Source organism: Pocillopora verrucosa, chromosome 1, assembly GCF_036669915.1.
Source record: "Pocillopora verrucosa isolate sample1 chromosome 1, ASM3666991v2, whole genome shotgun sequence".
Taxonomy (NCBI): Eukaryota; Metazoa; Cnidaria; class Anthozoa; order Scleractinia; family Pocilloporidae; genus Pocillopora; species Pocillopora verrucosa.
The window spans coordinates 27,705,863-27,724,716 of NC_089312.1; the positions used below are offsets into that span (position 1 = coordinate 27,705,863).

Below are 18,854 nucleotides of genomic sequence, written 5' to 3' on the forward strand. Positions count from 1 at the left end.
TAACCCAGTAGAGAGAAAAAGTGAACCACTGATGCAACTTAATTATACTGATGCCTCTGAATAACAAGTGTATCTTCCCCCTTTCCTGCCCCCTGCTTCAAATTTAAAGTGCATAGAAAAGCTCAGTTATTATTGCTCCCTAGGGGGGAGGACTCCCATTGCAGAGAGGGGTGTGCTCATCTGAGATTCTTTAGAATTACACCAATCTTCAAGATCAAACTGGGCATGACTTGAGCTTTATTTGACCAAAAAGACAATGAAGAAATGCCAGAAGGACTGACTGGCATTTTTGGTTCTCTTTCACGACAACATGACAGACAAAGGCAGTGACAGTTTGCTCTTAACATCGAAAGACTGAGGGATTTAGATAAGTGATTGTCACCTTAACCTCATAACTAATGATAATTCCTCCTCCAAATGAGAGATCCTCCAATGTAAATTATAAGATATAATGATGATATCAGAGTAACAAGGTATTTCACTGCATCAGGGTTCCACTATTACATATATACTTCACTGCTAGAAAGTGTGCAAATGCAAACATGATGACAAACATTATGACACAAACCAAATTTAAGTATCTGCACATGTACAATCTTGATTTCAACACATTTCCTAAAACCACTGTTTTTTTTTCTACCCTGTAAAAATAAATAATTTAAGGACTAACTCCATGTGATTGTAGTTTCTACCAAATAGTGGCAATGTTCCTGTAGTGAATTCTAAATACAATGAACCCAAATACGACAACCAGACTAAGAAATCACTGAGGAATTCTGCTTTATTATTTAACATTCACTTACCACAGGCAAAGCAGTTTTTGTCAAAGAGTTTCCAAAATGACATTGAGGAAATTACTTGATAGTTTTTCCTGAGTCCAAGGATAATAATTGTCATGTATTACTCACTCAGGTGATTATTGGTTGAGACTCAGGCAAAATTCTGTCCTCTTTCCTTCTTTAGAAACATCACTAGGAATCTCTGGTACTCTAGCCATTTGAAAAATTATAATCACCTCGTAATGGCTAATAATAACAATATACAGCATAATTCTCAGCCAATCAGGACCCATTAGTAATAACTAAGCTATGCACAATTGTGTGTTCCTCAAGATGTGAAGCATGTGGGAAGTTTGGACAGCAAAAAAGATGCAGAATACTTTACTAGTGCTCCACACAAACTTAGCCTCTTTTATCTTAATCTCTTAACTTTCCACAATCTTCTGAAAGTGATGAACGCACATCAGTTGTAATACAAGGGAAATTCCTACTGCCATGCTTTAGTGCACGCACACAAGTTAGCAGGCGGAGCATGAAAAACAGGAAAGAAAAACATGTTCATGCAACTGAATTAGACTATATGAATTTAATATTTAACAAACTAGGAAATGTTAAGAATAGAAGATATAAATCAAACTAAAATTTTGATAAAATGCAGTTCTGATTGATTGAAACAGCCTGCTTTGACAGACACATGGTAAAGTAGAATGGTGAACTTAGTTTCTAGTAATTAATGTTGGAAAGATAAAAATAACAACATTTTAGTGCACATTTTAAATAGTTACTGTTTACCATCATCATTTGGAATGTAGTTCTAACTATGAACCTTACAGCTGGATGTAGGGCATTGTAAAACAACACTTAGACATCAGTAGCATTAGATACTCCAACAGTTTCTCATCATGGCTGTAAACTCCTGATCACTCTCAAAGCCAAGGCTTACACCTTCATAATAGTCCTCAAATTCCTGTTGGGATATTTAAAGGAAAAGTTAGTTAAGTATAACTTATCACTTATCACAACCATCGAGGAAGATGATTTGTATAAAATATATAATAAAAACAAATCAAAGATGCTGGGTTACTAACAAGGATTAAAGACCAAACAAATAGTTATAATTATGTATTAATTATATAACTACAATTCTTGTTTCTAGTAAGTAATATTATTAAGTGTTTAAAAAAATTATGAATCACAACAACTGGACAGCATGGTTCATTTGATGATGGATTAGTGGAAACTCTTGTAAGGCAAGTGTGCCTTTCCTTTTTAGTGAGAAAATGGAATTTCACACTTGAAAAAGTCACCAAATGTCATTATGATAAAAGAAATGGATTCATATTCCTGTAAGGCCACATTGATCTAAAATTTTTTGTGCACATCATTTAGGGATTAACTGTCTTGACATCAAAATTATTTCCTTATGACGAAGTTTAAAAAATTTTTAGGAAAAAGGGTATATGATGAGTTCAGTAGCAAAAAAGTTGATATACCGCATAAGTTACTTGGCCCTTGTTCTCACAAAGTTGAAAAGCGCTAAGAAAGGCCTCTTCAATTTCCCATTCCTTAGCCTCTCCTGAAAAACAAAATATATGGAAAGGATTAAAGTGGTTATTGTATTGTATTCCTAAATGAGCTTCAGACTTTTTTAGAAAGTAACATAACAAGCTATGTTAACTTAAAGTTTGTTTTAATTTGTGGAAATCCTAGGTTATCTTCAACAAAAATAATCACAAAATCACTGGTTTGCAACCAATAGAGGTTCTTTCAAGTAGTTTGATCTTTGGGTACATGCACCCTATAATGACCCTAACAGACTATACAAGATGACATTTTCAAAAGACAAAAGTTCTCTACATCTGAAAACAAGTTGGAGAATTATTATTACGAATTGACCAAGACTGATACATGACACCATATATTTAAATCACTAAATGCATGTGTATGCTGTAGTTTGATCTAATTTTGATTGAAATCTCATTTCCCTTTGGTTCTCTGTTGACTGTAAAATAACAAATTGAAGGTTTAGGTGTTTGAAATAAAATGAGATGAACCACAGATAAACTTAAATCACAACCTATAATCTGAACCAAGCTCTTCTTGGAAATTATTGCAGCACAGAGCTGTAAATAAGGTACCTTACGATTATCACTTTGTTGGGCAATGTGGCACATGTTGTGGGCTAACATAGAGATTTTAGCCTACTCCCATACTTGCATAATTGATCAGACTGTTTGCTGTCATGTTTTCAGTTTTATTTTCTCATCATGCCTTCAAAAGTGTTAATAATTTAGTAATACAGTTAATGTTCCTAATGGCTTGGGCTAAAATGACTCTGAGTAGGACCCAAAAAATATTAATGCCTGCAAACTTAATTAAACTTTATTACTTTATCACCTGAAATAACTTTTGGGTGTTTTTTGGTGCAGTAAAACTTTTTTATGTTATTCAAATTAACCACACCACTTTTGTTAGGGTCCAACTTCCTGAAAACCTGTTGAAAAACACTCATGGTCAAGTTCAGCATTCATGTAGGTTGATTTCCTGTATAAATTAAATTCTAGGGGTATGATTTTAGAGAGACAAATCTAGATACAGTTTCACAAAAATTTACTCCAAAGCACAACAAGGTTCACATGTTCAACCCTAACACAGAAGCATTCAGAAGGCAGACTCAGGAAAGTCTTTAATAAATTTATGCCCCCAATCCAGACCTAAAGGAAGCAAGTTCATGCCAACAACACTATCTGCACTGAAGAACAAAATGACACTTCGACAATTCTCTGCAAAAAGGAGGAGATCAAGGAGGCCTATGACCATCTCAAAGACAAATGAGTCCTGTCTCCAGGATCTTCACTAGAACAGAAATCACACCTCAACGAGTAGCTTCACTTAAACATGTCAATTAAAAATTAATAGAAGATGCAAAAAGGCAAATGACTGTCAACTATTGGTGGAACTAAAAATAGTTGGAGCACCAGACACATCATTTAGTAATAAACACTCTAAGCTAAAAAATTTCAAAGGAGGCTTCATTGCACAATAAATTCAGTTTTGAAATTGCTAGCCAAAGAGAGAAAACTAGAAAGAATGGCAGGACTGGTCAGGATAAAAGAGGGGAGAGCTCTAAAGAAGTAAGATACTGATGGAAATTCAGAGCATAGACTAGAAACAACTTAATGTTTTTGAAAAACTACCTCTTGCTTACCTTTCTAACAGAGGACTTCCTTAATTCATTCATTTCACCAATAAATCCTCTTGAGAACTCTCCATAGTCTAAGAAGCCATCTTGATTTACATCAAGCACACTCCATAAACAGTTAAATGTCTGAAGTGTAACAGAAAGACAACATTAATCTACAAATATGTTGTACTAGATCTTATTAGATACATGTATAATACCCATGTTAATCAATGTTGTAATTAGTCACACCAATAATACATCAAGTAGTCATTACTGAAAGTATCTTTTCAAGCTTTCAATTTGGGTGGCCCTTAAGTACTCAAGGCCCTGGAAGTACTCAAAACTTTAGATACAGGCAACCAGATGCTTCTACCATCCACATCTACCACCAACATGTAGACCAGTCAATTTGAAAATAATCATCAGGTTTATTGTAAGTTAGAGTTTTCCATCAATATAGTAGATTAAATTAAAAAAGTTACCAAATGAATTAAATCAGAAAATTCTAATTAATGATAAAATGTTTTTCTTGACCTACTAAATGAAATATTTTAATTTCTATTTTTCCAAAGTTTAACAGTGACACAATTTTCCAGCAGTGATTATTGATAGACAACTTCAGCACAATTACACCTAAAGAAAAAAAATGTCAGGTGACTATGCGGTAGTTTCAAATAACATCATGTTGAAATGAATTCATCCTTGTTTGAATTGCACCTTTCTTTGTTTAACCCTTAACAACCTAACATGATTTAGTATCAATATTCTCCATACTCTACACTTCCTTTGGTACTGACAAAGAGAATTTGTTTATCAATCAAGAGTGATCTGGGGTGATGCCGCAAGGAGAAATTAAATATTAGTCACTCTTTGCTATCAAAGGGTTAATTATGGGTCATGAGAAATATATCACATTAGTTTGAAACTATTTTGAACACTCATTTTAATGTACAATTGTTACAACAACACTATATGCCACTCACCTCATCAGGTATTCTAATGTGATAAGCCTCTAAAGCACTTCGGAGTTCCGTCCTGTCTAACAGCCCATCTCCTGATCTGTCCATCTTTCTGAAGTGTTGTCCAAGACCCATCATTGTTTTCACAGCCCTTGTTTGTAGTTGCTTTTTGACCATACCTTACAAGAAATACGTCATATGAGAGCATTGTCATTGTTGAAGCAGGTTCATCAAAACTCAAACATAAAAGAAAGGGTGCACAACATCAAGGACACTAAGCCCTCTTTGAGATCAGAATTATGGATTCCAAAGGTGTCTTGAAAATTACTGATTAAAGGGAACATGACAGCCCTAAAACATTTAATTGTTGTGAATATTTGACTCTGCAATGCTATAGGTGATAGAAGTCTAATCATTGACGCAGCTGTACCTTGAGTGGTGATATGGTATTAAATCAAACTGAGGGAAGACCTGCACATGTGTTTATGTATACATCATGAGGCAATATATATTCTACATTGTATATGTTATTTGAAGTAGACTGAGTAAGATGTGTTTCATTTAAATCTTAAAGACCATCTAATGAGCTAGTACGACATGGTTTCATCAATTGACTGCTTGATAATAGGCAAACCATTAAAGCACAAAAGTAGACAATAATGTAAGTTTAAGATTGGAAAAAAAGTCAGACACCACCACGCTTTGTCAGATTAAACAAAATTCAAAATTGCTTAATTGATAAATAACTTCACTTGACGAATCCATCATTTTGAAATGAAATTCCTCAATAAAATTATCTGCACTAACACATTTATTGTTAGCTCTTAGCAACATTTCCCCTTAAAGTTAACAATGATCCTATCATTGAGCTGCAATTTTGAGGAACTACAGGTAACATGCGTGAAAAAATTCAAATTTTAGTAGATACTTGACCTATAATGCGCCAATCAATTTGGAGTTTCAACACAACCCCCATCCCTCATGGCAACCCATGGTTTTTTACACAAAAGGCCTTCCCAGGGGGCAAAAAATTTGAGTATTGCCTGGGTGGGGTGGGGAATTTGAACAAGAAGAGTAAAGTCTTTCCAGAGGAATACATATGTTTTAATATGGACAAGATTAAAGGTTTTAGAGTCTGCTTTCCTGAGCAAAAGGCTTAGAATTAAAATTTAGATCATAGAATGATGCTTCATGTGAAAAACCTAACAGCAGTACCAAAAAAAAAAGGTCACCACAGGTCAACAAATGACTTGTATGTCATTCAATTGAGATTGCCCTAAAAGTAATCATGTTCATTAGTCACTGATTTAAGATAATTCCTCAGCTTACTTTGTATATTTTTCACTAGCTCCTGCTCCTGGATTTCTGCTTTTGACAAAGGATTATCTAACCTCTCCATTATCGATCTTTTCTCATCAATAGAATGACAACTTTCATACCTGCAGAGAGGAATAACACATTCTTCAACTAACAATAATCACCAACAAATTATTCCTTAAATAAAACAAATTGTATGTGTTCTAAAAAGGACAAGGAACACTATAATATAATTAGTTTCCCTGTGACTTGTCACTTACAGTTGTGCTTCTCTGGCTTCCTCATCAACCTCAGAAATTCGAAACACCACAACTGGTTGCGTTCTTATGCTCTGGGGAAGCGATGTTTGCTGAGAGGTCAAAAATGACAAATTGCTGCCCTGAAATTGGAAACCAAACAGAAACCATTTCAGATTCTTCAGATATAGGTGGAGCACCAGTACCTCTGAGGGCTTAGCAGCCTTCTCCCCCTTCCTGGGACAACACCCAATTTTGGGGAGCCTGTTTTCCTGCTTTAGTTTTTGTTATTTATTGTATGAAATTAAAGATCATGCAGAGCCATTCCCTGTCCCTCTCTGAGTAATGTTTTATGCGTGAATTTAGGAAGCGCAAGAATGACACAGCATATTTACAATGTAATTATCACAGTCTACAATGAATTACACAAAAGTAAGCTCCATAACTGAATAGTTGAGAATTGTCCTTTGAAATCTGCATAAACCACCCTCCTTGAGTTTTACGTTTATAACAGCCCAATGTTCTTCAAAATAAATATTATTTAATCAGCCTTTTCTTGATGACACTACACATCCTGTAAACCTGATGTGCCAAACCCTCAGTTCATGTATAATCATGATTATGATGTTGAAAGTCTCTCAAGATTCACATGACTGCCAAGAAGCATGCCTTGGTCAACTAAACATGATATCAATATTAAGTCTGTGTCAGATCATTATTTTGCTGATAAATCTTTTGGTTTGCTATGACTTCTAAGATGTAACAGCTATATGGACATACCACATAAATATCAAGCAGATTGTAAGCTTTTCCCTTATTCCTTCCTTGAACATGGTTGTAACAGCCTCGCTGAATAAAAGGAAGAGCTGATGACCTAAAAGGGGGAAAAATGCATGTTTAAAAAGTAGAAAAAAGAGGTGCACAGGAAGTTTTTACCAGTTGTTAATGTTTTGCTTATACTAAGTGCAAAGTTTGTGAACAAAAATCTCAAACACTTTTTAGTCCTTATGCTGTCATGAATGAAATCACAGACTTTATTTATTATCTGACACCATAACTGTAGAAAATATTTGCCTAACTTATTGCCTATTTCACCACAAATTCATGTTTTTATCATTGTCTTGATATAATGACAGGTTACCTATCAAATGCAATTATAATAAACTTCCCAAAAACCTCAGTCTTTAAATCTTACTTTAAGAAAGAACAGCTTTTAAACTGCAAGCCCAAGTATCCCAACAATTATCATTATGGACTTATCAAAATACAATCCTCTGCAACTGAAAATATTTTAATTTGTTTTAGAGTTTCCTTTAACTCTGATTTGTAACATTTAAAATATTATAACTAGGATTTTGACTTTGGTTATTAAGAAGTCATAACAAAAACACCAGTAAGTGAGGACCATTTGTTTTATTGATAAATATAAATGGAATATCCAAGCAAATATCAACCTTGTGCCAAACTGGTGAAATTCATAGAGTGTTAGTGTCCCATCTGTTGAGAAGAAGAACCCATTCAATTCTCTATGAGCATCTCGACCATTCTTTGTCACAATTCTGGCTCCAAAACGCACTCTCTTAGAAAGGGCATTTTCTGTGTTGGGACCTTTAGAAGGACTCCTAAGTGAAAAGGATGGATCGCTCAACATTTTGTACCTAAATCAATATTATATTAGCTGGAAGTTGAATATGTAGTGTACAAAGATGAATATTGACTGCAGTCTTTCTTTTGAGGGTCACTAGAGAGGAGACAACTCTTGACTTTGGCAACAGATTCACATAACCCACTCTGCCTATTCATGACATGGTGTTTTCAACCTCAGAGTCAGAGAGTGAATTCAAAATTATCATGGTTCCTACATTCTTCATCAACTGAAGTAATTTCAAATGAATGGTGTTGGGTTTCTTGCTTGATATTCAAGGGTTGTCTGGAACAAGTCATGATTGACTGTTTAGTTGACTGTGAGTAACAGTATTTTAAGTGTTAGGAAGAGTGCAAGAATCCTACCTTATCCGTTATAGCATCAAGAAAAAATTACACAGTGATACTACCATAAATATTGACAATATCATTGTAGCTGATATGGAAATTTTTTGTAATTCTGTTTGGGAAGTTTTCTAAGTATGTACCTTGTGTTATAGAATTCCATTTGCTTTCTTTGTTTGGGTGCCAGATCAGGAGGAATAGTGCTGTTGTTTTTCTCTGGATCAGAGACAGCCGCCCTATATGTAATGAAAAATTTTGATAATTAATTGTGGATACTCATCATGAATCACAGAAATGAAATCCTTAACAGGACTACAAAGAGCCATCATTCCAGATCAAACAAGCTGAATCATTTACCAGCCAAACTACTGGTCAAGATACTGACAAAGAAAGAAAAGAATGTCTCACATAATAAAGCAAGGTATTTATCAAACTGCAATGACACATGCAAAGCCCCTTAATATCTTCCTTTCCTTCTGAGTGGCCTTTCACATTCAACCCCTTATGATTATTAAGGGTTCAGTTAAAGGAAGAGAATCAGAATCCATAATTTTCTTATCTATTTTGAAAATGGATTAACAAATAATGACTTGTGGACTAGCACAAGACAGGCATCATTTTTTTTTTGCAATCACATGAAATGATTCAATGAGATAAAAAAGACTTCTAATGTCCAGTGTTCCAGTTCTTGGTTCAGACAAATATTTTAAGGCCGCTTGCGAAAAAGAATAATTCTTGGAATGACTATTTTCTGCACAGAGCATTTGCTCCCTGCTTCCTGAAAACTAAAATTGAACTAGATGGACATGAAACTTTTGTGTTGATGGATCAAACTTTTAGATGAGGGTAAACATGTAACTATGTGTTGGCATAAGCTTATAGGAGCAATCAAAGCAAGTGTCTCAATTTTTGCTATTTAGCACATAATAGCAATAGTCCATTTTACAGCTGCATACTTGGTCTCCAAGCTACCTTTGAACAGCAGTGAGGGTGACTTTGTTATGATACAATTGTTGCTGCTTTTCAAATGCAAATTACTTTGTTATCATGCTAACTAGATACTGGTCTCTATGACAACAAGGTCACCTTCAGCCTTACTCCAAATCAAAGTCTTGGCAAGTAAGTACTAAGTGAGTTGATACCAATGGTCATACAATAATTAATTACTTGCAAACAACTAATACATGTGTCAAAGTTAACTTCTTGCTGTTCATTGACCAATACCCCTTACATGAAATCAATTGTGCACTGTCAGTATTATATACCTTGACAACTGATCCACCAGAACTGTTTCAGCAATCAGATCCTTTTTCTTTTCTGTGTGTAAAATTTCCTAAAATCAAACCATCAAATCAAGAGATAATTACACTGTAATTTCTTAATCAAACAGTCACATACCTATTCATGCCTGCCAAAGATCATATCTTTCATTTTCATAAAATTAATATATTTTGTCCATGGTTTTATTTTAGCTCAACAAGAAGCCAAAATACATAATTCAAACAAATCAATAACAAAAACTTTTTAGTGAAAGAGAAACACAAAATGAAATAAAAAATAAACTTGGACCAAACTATAATATTTATGTTCCCTTAAGAATTTTTAGAAATTTCTTCAGCCATAACAAAAAAAGTCAAAATTTCATTTCAAATAAAGACAAGTATTTTTTTTCCCTTTGTCTAAATAGAGTAGCTGGAAACCTCAGAAACAAGCAGCCCACAAAGACACTGCCTGCTGGTGCTTATGAGGAACACTGTTTAATATCCTACAAGTCTACACGTAGTAAACTGAATACCCTTTCTTGTCTTGTCTTAAACTGAGCCAGCTCTCGCTGAGTGTGTGGTTGTGTACTCCATGGTCTATCATGCTGATTAGCCAGGCTGCTTGGGTATAAACACAACCAGACATTCCATTAGAGAAAGATAAGAGATAAGATCATATGCTCCTACCTTTAACCTCCACCTTCAAAAAGTATACAATCATGTACATTAAATTATGGTTGCACTGACCATGATTTGAGATCCAAAAGAGTAATTAAATTAGTCTTTCCAAAACAGTCGTAAATTTCCAATCACAAGTATACTAAAAATTAACACCTTAATAATCACTGATTGTAGTCATCATTGCTAAGAATTTAGATCATGCAAATTTAAAGAGTATTATAGAAAACACATAATGATGTTTTGACAAGTGTGAACTTACTTCCTTGTATCATTAGCATCCACCTGCAAAATGTTGAAAAATTAGTTCTATTTAAATATTAAAGACAAAGGCAAAATTTATTATGTATATACTTAATATATGTATTGCTGGAAAGTACTGAATAGTGAAGAGAAGTAAGATTTAGGCAAGTGCACATTGTTCACTTCAAAATACGTGCACAAAGATTGATGTTTTGTGAATCTGTTGTAATAAATCTTCTACAAAATAAAAGGAATTCACCATAGATTGTTCAAGTCAGGTTCTGTTACAGTAGTAAGTTTTGCAAGTAAAATAGAGTCATCAGTTAAAGACACCCAGGAGTATAATATGTAAATGGGTACTGCTAAACTTAAAGGGAAGCTTGATAACATGCTGTCAAGAAGTTAACCAATGGTGGATTGGCATTCCATCCAGGGGAGGTTAGCAATACTCCTTGTCACAATCGCTTCATGCTACCAAAACTGGATTCAGTTCCAGTTGGATGGGTCACTTGGGTCGAGGGTAGATAATTCTTTACCTATCAATTTAGATCTGCTCTTATGGCACGATTCAAAAAAAGTGTGTGAACAGGTTGTACTTCAAAACCAAGAAACATTTTAAATTGAGAAATCTTTGATTTACCTTGAATGGCTTCTCTTCAAATCTGACCTCAGGATGGACATCTCTATTCTTATTATGGCCTGCTTGAAAAGCCTGACCATAGATATAAAGATGATAGAAAATATTAGTCCAAGTCAAAGCCCTATTTTCTACCTATTATAAAGATCTCTCTGACCTTACACTTTATGTATTGTTTGTGTATCTTTTGTAAATAAATGCAAATACCTCAACAAATATTTAGGAAAAACATTGAGGTGTTAACATGCATAACCTCATTAAAGAACAGTGCAGCACCTTCCATGCTTGATCCATGTATGTAGTAACGCTTTTCATAGCAGCATGATTTGGCCAACAGTTTGCCATCATGTTTACCACTTTTCTCAAGAGAATAAATTATAAACTTAGTGTTGTTGGAGTATACAATAGATATCAACTGAAATATCATGGTCCAACCTTCTGCAGGCCATCATTTCCTTGTGGCTTCTTCTGATCAAGAGGGGGTACATGATCCACTGGCTTCTTATGTGACTGTGTACCATGATCCTGTAACATGTAGAAATTAAAATCTGTAAAACTTTACTATATGGAAGATGCTTTCCTTCTCAAATGGCAGAGTCCATCACATATATTGCAAATAATGTATTCAGGAGCAACTTTGGAGTGATGAAAACATTAACTATGATTAGGTAACAATAATTATTGTTCACAAATTATTGAGTAGAAAGGAATGCAGCTGTTTTGCTCAAGCTTTGCTTCATTGCCTGCTGCAATTGGATAAAAAACAAAATCTACAAAATTTTTAACCAGTCATGTTTTCAAAACCTTATTGAACCCCTTAAGAGTCAATTAATTCTGGTCGAGGTATATACAATTGTCATTTTATGTCTGGTAGGTTTTTATACTCAAATGATCTAAAAGCAATTTCCAATACCAAATTTGCTTTATGAAGCTTTATCAATATCTTACCTTCAGGGCGTGAAATTAACTTTTTTTTCTGATAGCCACTTGGCTCCTGAATTCTTCAAAGTGGTAGCCAATTCAAAAAAAGTTGGTTGCCATTTTCAAAGACAAACAAAATCTTTCTTTACGCTGTCAGCGTTCTAGATAGACCCTCCAAAATTAAGTTAGGGAAAAGATCTTTGACGTGCTACAAAGTGGACACAAGGATGTATGATATACAACATTCAGGCTCATCTAAATCCAAGATGGCGTCTAGTTATCGATCGAGATACATGCGCTACGTTTTGGAAACAAACTAAACGAGGAAGTTTGCCGCGGATTTATCTTTGCAAATTTATTTAATTCACTACATCTCTTGGTAAGGTTATGATGAAACGTTGTAGTCGCCAATTTGGCGACTAACTTTCAGGATTTGGTCGCCAAAGTGAAAAATTTAGTCGCATTGGCGCCTGTATTAGGCGCAATTTCACGCCCTGACCTTGAAGTTTTCTCATTTTTCATTTTTATACTTATGGGTCAGGTGATACAGAGTTAAGGAACATTCAAGTAACCATTGAACCATTTCTTAGCTTGGCATACCAATGGGTCATGACGCTACAAAACACATGACTACAACTACCATCATGATATGACGGTTCTCTATTGTGACTGAGCCCCAGAAATGTTGATGTCTTAATTTAATTTTGAAACTTAATTATCTCCAGTTTCTTTCAAGAAGAAGAATTTAAGACAAATAAGACACCACAATATTTTGATTAGTTTTGTGAGTAGATTTACATACCTGCTGCCAGTCCCTTCCTTTAGGTTTCACTGGATTAGAATGAAATCTTGAGCTATGAAGAGGAGTTCCCCAGCTACAAAAAGAGGTTAAAAAAGAACACGTTCAGATATCATTTAAGTACATTTCAGTCATAAAACCAGCAGCCATTTTGTCTATCTATAATGCTCCAGGAAATGAAACAAAGTTGCTGCATACAACAGAGATCAATTTCTAAATGATAAACTTAGACTCAAAATAAGTATTGCTGACTTAATTTTCATCAGAAACATAGCATCATGAACAATGTTGTATGCTCTATAGCTCATTTTGTTACAAGAACTTCTATCTACAGAAATTAAGTTTGGGAAATTTGGAGCATACAGTACATGTAAAAGTTTTATGGTTAGACTTTGAATGAATGAAGAAAAAAGCTCAACTTCTAAATAAAAAAGCACTTTATCATATGGAGTGATGATGCCAAAGATCATTAATAACTTGATGCCCAACAAATCCAATGCCTTTCTACACTCCCAGTCAGTCCTTGTAGACCATTTGTCAGCATCTTAAAAACACTGTGACTGTTTCATGAACCCTACCTGGCAGGTTTAGCAAAAAGAAACTAAAAAAGGGAGGTAAGGGTCAGGGAAAGACTTGTTAAAAACAACTGCTCAGATAAAAACTTAAAAGAAATTTGACTGCCATGACCATGCAATATTCTATATAAGCCTACACTTAATTTGAGTCTCTCTGCTGATCACAAGAACATGTCATGCTTTGAGGTTCATTATACGTACATGCATCAATGGTTGAATGAAAATTTAACCAAATAGGAGTGGATATATATATATATATATATATGGTCTTGTTAGTTTCAATTAGTCATGTCAACACATGAAAGGTTTTTTTTTGTAAAATGGAAACTCACCTGATTAAACTACTATTGGAATCTGGCGTGTGTAAATGGGGACCATCCTGTGCTATTGGTTCTAGCAACTAAAATTTATGAGAAGATTATTAAACAATAAAAGAAAAAAAAATTAATAAATCTAAACAGGGTGTATGTTATTTCTTAACAATATTCAGACCAAAATGCCAAGGTATGTTTAAAATTTAAAGTGGTGATTATCAATGAGACAGAGCAAAAGAAATAAAAAAAAGGGTCAGGAAAAAAAATGAAATATACCATAGACAAAAATAGCTATATCACGTGATATTATCAAATAATCAATGGTGTTAAAAAGAATGGTCAGAGTGAGGTACTTTTGTCTGTTTGAGGCTAGCATTTTTATTTACTTATTTTGTGCATACTACATACTACATGTTGCTTCAATATACCGATACATTATAACTTCCACAATCTGTACACAATTAGTTCACATACATGCTAAATCAATGCTTTGTAATATCTAATTTGTGCAAAATACCTGGTAATTATCATCGGCAAGATTTCCAAGGTCTAACTGAGGTACTCTGAAAAGTTCATCACAGAAAAAAAAAATTATTCTTGAATAAAGGTATAACTTTATCAAACAAGTGAAGATTTTCAATTTTTCCTTTACCCCTGAGGTGCTTTTCTTCCACCAGTCCGACCCCGTGAGAAAACTTGAACCTCCAATGGCTGATCAGCATAATTTGGATTTTCCTTAAGAGTACAAAAATGAGATCAATCACACTGTTCCTGTACAGTAATAATTATTTAGTGGTAAATACTGCAACAGTGAAAGTATTAACATTTGATTTGTTCCAAAAAGAACATGTTAAAATAAAAGAAATTGCATAAATGACCAAAAAAAATTACATTAACTGATACAACTGAGAAATTAAGAATTTTGATGTGAATAAGTTATGTAAATTAATACACTTGACCAAAAGGTGTTGATTAGATGCATGAGTAAAACTCAATAAAAAAATATTATCTACAAATTTAATGAAAGTTTGTGAGACTACATATACTAAGGTTAAGAAGGATCATCTATTGGAATGAAAAATTATCCTATGAAGAAAACAAGTATGCAAAATCAACAGTGATGGAAGGCCACAACAGGAAATTAAGTAACCAAGAAAATTAATTCAAATCCTTAATCATTCTGTGTGGTTGGTACCTATGCCTACATAATTCTTTGCTTTAACAACAATGAGCTTGATGAAACTATGTATGAATACCATAAGGAGTCATTATCTGGCTACACATACATATATAATGGTGTAAATGAAGTGTGCAGTCAAATAATTAGTAGTTTAAACCTTCAGCTGCCATTTTGAGAAGGCCTCTATGAACAAACCTTACTACCATATGCTTTATTTAACCTGCCATGACTGATATTTTTTATTACACTGGCTTATGAAATAATTTCACAAAAGTTTATTGAGGTGATTCCTCAGAAAAAAAAAGTTATCAGACAATTTTTTTAAAATGTTCCTTAAATGTTCCCTCTCAATGTCTGTTTAATACAATTTAAAAAATAGGTCACAGTGCTTGTTCAAGAGACATGATGAACCAAACTTACCCCACTTATGCCTGTTTCTAATCACGTATATTATTTGATTGGCCTAAAGTACATTTTGAGGTAGCTGGATGCAAGGGTGTTTAAAGTAACATTTCACTAAAAACTTGATAGGTAGAAACTCTCCAGCCTTTAGAGCAATTTGATATATACTTTGTGAAAAAATGAGACAATTTTAAACAACCTCGACTTAAAACGTTCCTCGAGTTGTTGCTTTCAAGGACATAATTTTCCTCATTGTGTAATGAGCTTTGTGCATGGTTTTAGCCATACCTTTTTTTCCCTTCAATAAATTTTTAAAATTTCTCGAATTTAAAGGGGATCACTTGTATAACAAAATCATGCAATGAAAAATATAGGTCACTATGCCTGTTCACAAGCTCAAGACCATCGTACCTCCTTACCTGGTCCATGTATTAAAAAACAATACTGTGTTCTCAGAATGTGAGCGCACTTATTTGTCTGATTATGTGATTTTTATGTACACTGGTGCAATACTGAGGAATCACCTTAATAACGTTACATTTTTTTTTGTAAAATGCTGACCTTGACCTTAGCTAAGTTCCTAGCAGTATCCAACTGAGATTTTGTGATCACTGAGGCCTTGAAAAGAAAGCAGTTCCAATATCACCAAAGTGAATTACTGAATACTCATAAATATAATTTATAGTACAATAAAAGGCTTGCCCATAAATACTGTCAAGGCTGTATGTTATAATAATAATAATAATAATAATAATAATAAACTAAGCTGTTTGTCACGTAAAAGCATAGTCAGCAGGTTTTCAACATGACTTTTTTTACACCTGATTGAAATATGAATTTTTACTATTCCTCTGTAAACCTCATAACTCACAACATCCTAATATTCATTAACCTAAAAATTACCACATGTGAATTACTTTTATTATGGACCATTAAAGTGTTTTCTTAAGTTTTCAGATTGTGTAACTGTACACAGAACACCATTCCTTCATAGTCACAAACAGTGACAGAGGTGTAGCGCTGCCTTATAACTGTTGTTCCCTGAAAGCACAACATTGTGCTGCTTACTTTGAGACACAGTCCAGTTATTCAAAATCTTTTGGAATATCTGGTATCTGGTATTAACTAAAGTGTTACATCTACGTAGATGAAGAAACAAATCATTTACTTGGAAGATGTATATAGCTGGCAGATAGTGGAATTATCATTCATATCTTAGCAGTCAGAGGTATGAGGTGTACAATTTGTTCAATTTAAAAAGGTAAATTGAAACAAAATAACCACTAAAAATTAAAATATTAGTGCTTAAATTTCATTACTTAGCTGAATCCCAATTGAATGTAACATTATCAATAATATTTTGTATTAATTTACTTCTACTGCATATCAATGCAAATAGTCTTACATTTGAAGTCAGTCCCACTGCCTTCTTGGGAGGGTGCCCACTTACAGGGCGTGGTGCCTCTGGTGTAGTGTGGATTGAGCTTGATTTAATACTGTTTCCATGGGAACTAGCTGTTGCGTTACTATCAGGGTTGTTCTGTCTAGGGCTATCATCAATACCAAATATGTGAGATTTTGTGCTCCCTCCTCTCCCAGCACTACCAGGACGTGCATGGCGTCCACTTGGCGGCCTTTGATGACGTGATGTGGATGTGCCAGTTACTGACAGATTGGGTTGGGAATTTCCTTGCCAAAAGCTCATTGCATCCCTGCCATATCTTACATTTTAATGTCTACAAGCAAGATCAGAAAATGCGATAAGTATCTAAACAAGCCTGACAAACATTAGTAAGATTTCCGCACAGCCCCATACTATTGTAAAACAAAGTTGTAGTCCCACAGGTAATCTCTTGTTTTCGCCATTGTTTCCTTTATCCCAGAACCGTTGGCATAATTATACATGGGGCTATGCGGATATCTTACCCAAACTTTTAAGTGGTTTGAGCATTTAACACCACAGAAATACCCTGTGTTTTGCGTAGAATCGTCAACAATGACATGATCTCTAAAATAAATAAGCTCAAAATCTTAATAAAGAGCACAATGCCCGACTACTAACTATATTGTACATTTCTGTAAATTTCAAAGTGCCGAGTTAGTTATTACAAAGGACTCACTTCGCCTCACTTATTATCGAGTAGACAACTGAACCATTTCTTCCATAGAGGAACAACTCTGAATCGAAGAATTAGCACTGTGAAGAACATACAAAGAGATTTACCTCAGATCAACAGCATAATTTTCCCGCCAAAGACATTCGAAGATTAGAGCTGTTCACCGACGGACACTTCAACAACACTATCGAAGTAAGACTTCAGCAAGTTTCTCCATTACGATTTTTCAAATCAAACCAAGCTAAAAGTCAATCAGCTGTATAAGTTGGAGTATACACAGAAACCATAACAGTAGGAAACATGCTCAGCAACCATGTTTTGAGCCCGCATGGAATTTTCCGGCAAAACGCGGTCCTGCGATCAACTTGGATTCATGTATCTTACATGAAACGTCTAGGAACGCGGAACCAGCTTGACTTGACTGATAATAAAGGGCGCGTCAAAGATACCTTCAAAGCGGGAAGCAACAAGCCTATTCAGCCAGTTTCGATATGGACATTCCACTCATATAATCACAACCGTGACACAAATGGAAGAGTGAAGGCAACGAGTTTTGCGACGGGATGCAGAGAAAGAAACGTTATTCGTGTTTCGCTCTAGTTATTCGCGTCGAGTAGAGCAAATAAAAGCGACAAACTCAGGTCTTGTGTCTTACTTCTTTTTTTTTTCTTTCTTTTTCCCTATATTAATGTTTTTAGTTTTTTCATTTTATATCCAAGGGATATAATATACGAATCTTAACAAATTAAGGAAACAAATTATGGTCAAACAACCCGACACCGACTTTCCACTCAAAGGATTTGAACTCTATCGCCTGGAGGGATATGGCCAACAGCGAAACACGGTTAGGGACGGGAGCGAAACAATTCTGAATAGGAAGCTCTGGGAAGCTCTGATGCAAAGAAGTTGTTACAAATCTGAGACCTTGTCGTCGTGGTAGAACATTGCAATGAAACAAATCTGGTTTCAGAGCTGCGATTCACAAATAGGAACCGGAGAAAGAGGTTGCCACAAACCAACAATTACCCACGCAGTGTAGGCACTCCGAAAGACTCCCATAAATTTAAAATGAAATTCTACCTCGAAGTTGCCAAAAGAAACGGAAGAACTCATTCAAGTTCAAGGGCGTTAACATTTCTGTTACGTTCAGTTTTCGGCTGTTTGTAATGCACCAAATAGCCAGCAATCTAAATTTTCTTACACTCCAGAAACCCTGGAGATCTGTTTTGATGAACGATCACGAGCGTTTGGAAATCGAGGGC

The 18,854-nt window shown here is 34.6% G+C and overlaps 1 protein-coding gene across 3 annotated transcripts; it reads right to left on the minus strand.

The window, feature by feature from the left end:
* Positions 1-763: 763 nt before the first annotated feature.
* LOC131790036 (calcyphosin-2) lies at positions 764-17,906 on the minus strand. Of its 3 annotated transcripts, none has more exons than XM_059107216.2 (22): positions 17,700-17,906; positions 16,881-17,211; positions 16,037-16,093; positions 14,546-14,628; positions 14,411-14,456; positions 13,912-13,979; positions 13,008-13,080; positions 11,720-11,809; positions 11,288-11,359; positions 10,667-10,689; positions 10,260-10,344; positions 9,730-9,797; positions 8,608-8,700; positions 7,930-8,097; positions 7,256-7,349; positions 6,500-6,618; positions 6,252-6,361; positions 4,947-5,101; positions 3,988-4,107; positions 3,177-3,273; positions 2,273-2,355; positions 764-1,746 (listed from the first exon to the last, which is right to left on the minus strand). In XM_059107216.2, exons 2-22 carry the CDS (start codon positions 17,178-17,180, stop codon positions 1,657-1,659), a joined length of 2,094 nt encoding a protein of 697 aa, XP_058963199.2. In that variant the 5' UTR covers positions 17,181-17,211; positions 17,700-17,906; the 3' UTR covers positions 764-1,656. The 3 variants fall into 3 exon arrangements, with proteins under 3 accessions (XP_058963199.2, XP_058963198.2, XP_066022262.1); XM_059107215.2 differs by having other exon boundaries at positions 10,260-10,347; XM_066166165.1 differs by lacking the exon at positions 16,037-16,093 and having other exon boundaries at positions 10,260-10,347.
* Between the last annotated feature and the right edge of the window lie 948 nt (positions 17,907-18,854).